This window comes from Alligator sinensis, unplaced genomic scaffold (assembly GCF_000455745.1).
Source record: "Alligator sinensis unplaced genomic scaffold, ASM45574v1 scaffold85_1, whole genome shotgun sequence".
Taxonomy (NCBI): Eukaryota; Metazoa; Chordata; order Crocodylia; family Alligatoridae; genus Alligator; species Alligator sinensis.
Window position 1 is genome coordinate 2,006,623 of NW_005841891.1, and position 4,245 is coordinate 2,010,867.

General features: G+C 47.7%; 1 protein-coding gene across 3 annotated transcripts in view; it reads left to right on the top strand.

Moving 5' to 3' along the window:
* Positions 1-277: 277 nt before the first annotated feature.
* Positions 278-4,245, top strand: part of TRMT61A (tRNA methyltransferase 61A) — a 28,342-nt gene continuing 24,374 nt past the window's right edge. The window contains exons 1-3 of one of the 3 annotated variants that reach the window (XM_025197194.1): positions 715-823; positions 2,432-2,581; positions 2,714-2,796. In XM_025197194.1, the coding sequence (XP_025052979.1) occupies positions 2,466-2,581; positions 2,714-2,796 (199 nt within the window). In that variant the 5' untranslated portion in view covers positions 715-823; positions 2,432-2,465. Of the gene's footprint in view, positions 366-714; positions 824-2,431; positions 2,797-4,245 lie in introns of those variants that run through there. The other 2 variants (XM_006018037.3, XM_006018036.3) reach the window with 2 other exon arrangements.

Consider the following 4,245-nt stretch of genomic DNA (forward strand, 5'->3'; position numbering starts at 1 on the left):
ACACATTATTCTCCGGTTAAAAATAAACTAGAAGCTTTACTCAGACACCAGGAGCCAGATTAGTCCGTTTAAGACTGAAGCAAAAGCCAACAGCCCTTCACTGCAATGAGGGCTGTGAAATGGGAGCTCCTGACTACAGGGCACAGACTGCAGCAGGGCAGAACAAAGACATCCAGGCTATTAAAGAGAGGAGACGGGGTTAACACCCGTGTGGTGAAGACTGGACAGGAGCTGGCAGATGGCCCCCAGCCACGAAGCTGAGTAAGTCCCTCAGCACCGCTCGACTAGAAAGGTGCTGTCGCTGCTCCGGAGCTGGGCTTAAACCAGCGTCCCTCAACCTGTGGGCTGCAAGAGTACATGAAAAGGTCAAGAACAAGCTTTAAAAAATGGATTCTCCTTTTACAGGAGAAAAATGTGGTTTTCCTGGCAGGCAGGCAGGCAGGCAAGCAGAGCTCCAGCTGCAAGGGGCTGCAAGGGCCCCCCGGGGAAAGGGCTCAGTGGGTCAGCACTGGCCATTGATGGTTACAGATGGGTCCTGCTACGAAGATAAGGTGGAGGGGGATGGGGGGGTTTAATTAATTTATTTATTTATTGGTACAAAGACAAGGTTGAGAACCACCGGTTTTAACTTTGCGCAGAGCAGCGCCGAAAGCGCGCGCACGTGCTCCCCACCCCTCCCCGGCACGCAGAGCCCGGCGCGGCGCTTGTGGGCGGGGCGAGGGAGGCTCCGCCCCCTCGCGTCACAGGCTGCGACCGGCGGCGCGGAAACCTGGGGGGCTCCACGTGCGCGGCCGGAGCGGGCCGGGTCGGGCCGGGCCTGCAGGTAATGGGGCGCTGCCGCCTCCCTCCCCCCTGCCTTGGGGCGAGGGCCCCGGGTGCGGGCACGACATGGCCTGTGGGGTGGCTCGAGGAAGTGCTGCCCAAGCCAGGGCTTTCCCCAGCCTGGGCCGCTTTGAGGAGGGTCCGAGCCTCCCCCACCCGACCTGAGGAGCCCGGGAGAAGTGGGGCTGGGGCTGGGTCCAGCCCACGCCTGGAACTGGAAGGGACCCGGAGCCTGACACGACACAGGCCGAGCACCCTGGCCTGCCACGGGGAAAGCAAGGCAACCACGGCGGCTCCTATGAAATGCTGTCAGTGTACACTCGAGATGTCACAGGGGAAGGCAAAACTCCCCCAGTCCCTCCCAGTCAGACCCTGGCTTAAAATCCCTTTCTGACGCCAGATGTGGCAGTCGGGCTGATCGTGAGCAGAGGGGCTCTGGTCCCAGCAGGCGTATTCGCACAGCCCTAAGCCCGCAGCCTGGGCTGTACCCAACACCCAGTGCCTCGGAGGGAGGCATAAAATCTTAGTGTCTAACTATCTTTCCCTCCCCTACATGTACCTGGTCCTAGCACAGGTTTCTCCAGGTGCGCGAAGTGATGCTTTGAAATGAGTTCTGTAACGTGGAGAACATGTAACGACAGCACGTGCGCAGCGCTTGGAGCATTAACTGCTCGTATGGTTTCAAAGACCAACGCAAACCCCATGGGGAATACGTGGGTGCATTGGTTACTTTTTAAAGCAAGGAATGGGGCAACAAGAAATGGTCCAAATTATGACATACACCTCATATACCAAAATGTCACCAGCCAGAAGCTAGGGTTAATTGATATTAAGTAGCTGAACGTTTAACAGTTCCACCAGCTTAAACCTTTCCGCCTAGCTTCTGTGGCATTTCATGGAAGGCTGGGAACATCTACACGTGCGCCTTAATGTACATTAGCTTATTTTAATGTGTGTTAAAGTGAAGTGACACTAAAAAAAAATGTTATTTAGTTAAAATGCATTAAAATAGGCAAATGTGCATTTTCCTAGTACTTCCTGATGGAGGTACTAGATTTAATGTGCGTTAACTAAAGTGCATTACTGCACTTGTAGACGTGCCCACTGTGTCTAAGCAGTTTTAAGCCATCTATTTGTAAATGTTTGGTTACATTAACGGGATCACAGAAAGGTTATTTGATGCTCTTTATGCCAGGTGGATTGCTGGTTCCATGTAGCCTATTTTTAAATAGTATAATTTGAAGTAGGGCCTAGCCTCTTTGATCAGGTTCTTAATAAGACAAAATTTAAAACCTCTCAACTGACAGAGTATACGTTTTCACTTTAGCTTTTGAAATCAGGGATGGGTGTTCAGTTCATTCCCCTTGTAAAGCTGGCCTTTGCTTTGGACAGTGTTTTTTGATGTCTCAAGTAACAAATCACCAAAGACTAGGGGCAGAAGAGACCAAAATGTCATTATTTAATAGTCCTGTTCTTAGAACTTGTGCACTGAAATTTAATAGCTAGTTACAGCTACCATCTCCTTGCCTGCTTTTATCTCTTTAGAGCTCCAAATATAGCTCTGTCATGGCCTCAAGTTGTAATGCTCTTTGTTATGTTTCTTCTTTAGGTGAAAATAGCCAGCCAGCTACAAGATTGCCACGATGAGTTTTGTTGAATATGGAGATACAATACAAGAAGGAGACACAGCTATTGTCTTCTTGGGTCATGAATCTATGTTTCCTGTGAAAGTCCAGCATGGCAGCAAAACTCAGACTAAGTATGGTGTCATTAGACATTCCACTGATCTCATAGGCAAAAAGTATGGCTCAAAGGTGACCTGCAGTAAAGGGGGATGGGTGGTTATTCTCCATCCGACTCCAGAGTTATGGACTATGAATCTTCCCCACAGAACTCAAATTCTTTATTCAACTGACATCTCTCTAATCACCATGATGTTAGAACTGAAGCCAGGATCCATAGTGTGTGAATCAGGTAATAATTCTTAATACAAGATTTTCCTACATTAATTATCATTGTTAACCAGCAGCAGGCTTCTTTCCGTTTTAAAAGACAATTTTTTTTCTGTTGCCACTATAGTTTTGCTGGCTTGTAAACTGAGTAAGTCCTGCTCCATTATTAAATGACAGCAAATGCTGCGTCTGTGATGATGGGATATTTAACATTAGGTCAATGCAGGGCATTCCATGTGCATATATTTGGGTAACAAGGTAACAGAAAGGTCAGTAAATTAAACTTATGCTGACACTTTTTTTTTCTTCTGGTTTTTAAGAGTATTCTTAAATACATTTTAAGTATTGCCCCTCAGTAGTCCCTGAATATGTTAGGGGAATGTTATATGGGCTGAACAAGAAAATGAAATGTTATGTATTAAAGTGATAATATGTGGGATCAAATGGAAGCATTCATAGACCAGGCAACTATCCAAGTGCACATATTTGACCTTTCTGACTCTATGTATGTGCTCTATGCCATATGGCCATGGTCAAGAAAGGTCAGCTGCTGAGGAGCGATACAATGGGTGCTGTGATGTCTTTGCCCCATGTTTGACTGCTTCTCATGCTTATAATTTTAGGCCAGTCTAAGTTACCACTGTGTTTTGTTCTTTCTTTTAAGTATATTGTAATGGCTACAAATGTTATGCTGTTGCTTGCTGTGTGAGGGGATTATATTTTATGCTAACTGTACATTTTCTTGGTTAAATACCTTGGAAAAGTGCCTTACATTTTCATTGCTGTAGGCAACAATATTGAAGCTTGAGGAACAATTTCTTGCCATTTGATTATTCCTTATAGTCTAGGAAAAGCATATAGATTTCATAGACATTAGGGCTGGAAGGGACCTCGGAAGATCATCGAGTCCAGCCCCCTTCCCAAAGGGCAGGAAGTCAGCTGGGGTCATAGGATCCCAGCAAGATAAGCATCCAGTTTGCTCTTGAAGGTGTTCAATGTAGGCGCTTGAACCACCTCTGGTGGCAGGCTGTTCCAGACCTTGGGGGCTCGGACAGTAAAGAAATTCTTCCTTGTGTCCAGCCCGAAACGGTTTTGTAGTAGTTTATGACCATTCGACCTAGTCGTCATCCCTTGGGGCGCTCTGGTGAACAAACGTTCCCCCAGATACTGGTGGTCACCCCTGAAAAACTTATAGGTGGCCATCAGATCACCCCTGAGCCTGCGCTTTTCCAGGCTAAAGAGCCCCAGGGCTCTCAGCCTGTCATCGTAGGGTCTGCTTCCCTGACCTCTGATCATGCGCGTGGCTCTTCTCTGGACTCTCTCAAGCTTCTCCACATCCTTTTTGAATTGTGGAGCCCAAAACTGGACGCAGTACTCCAGCTGCGGCCTCACTAAGGCTGAGTACAAGGGGAGAATAATGTCCCAGGATTTGCTTGAGAAGCATCTATGGATGCAAGCCAGCGTTTTGGTC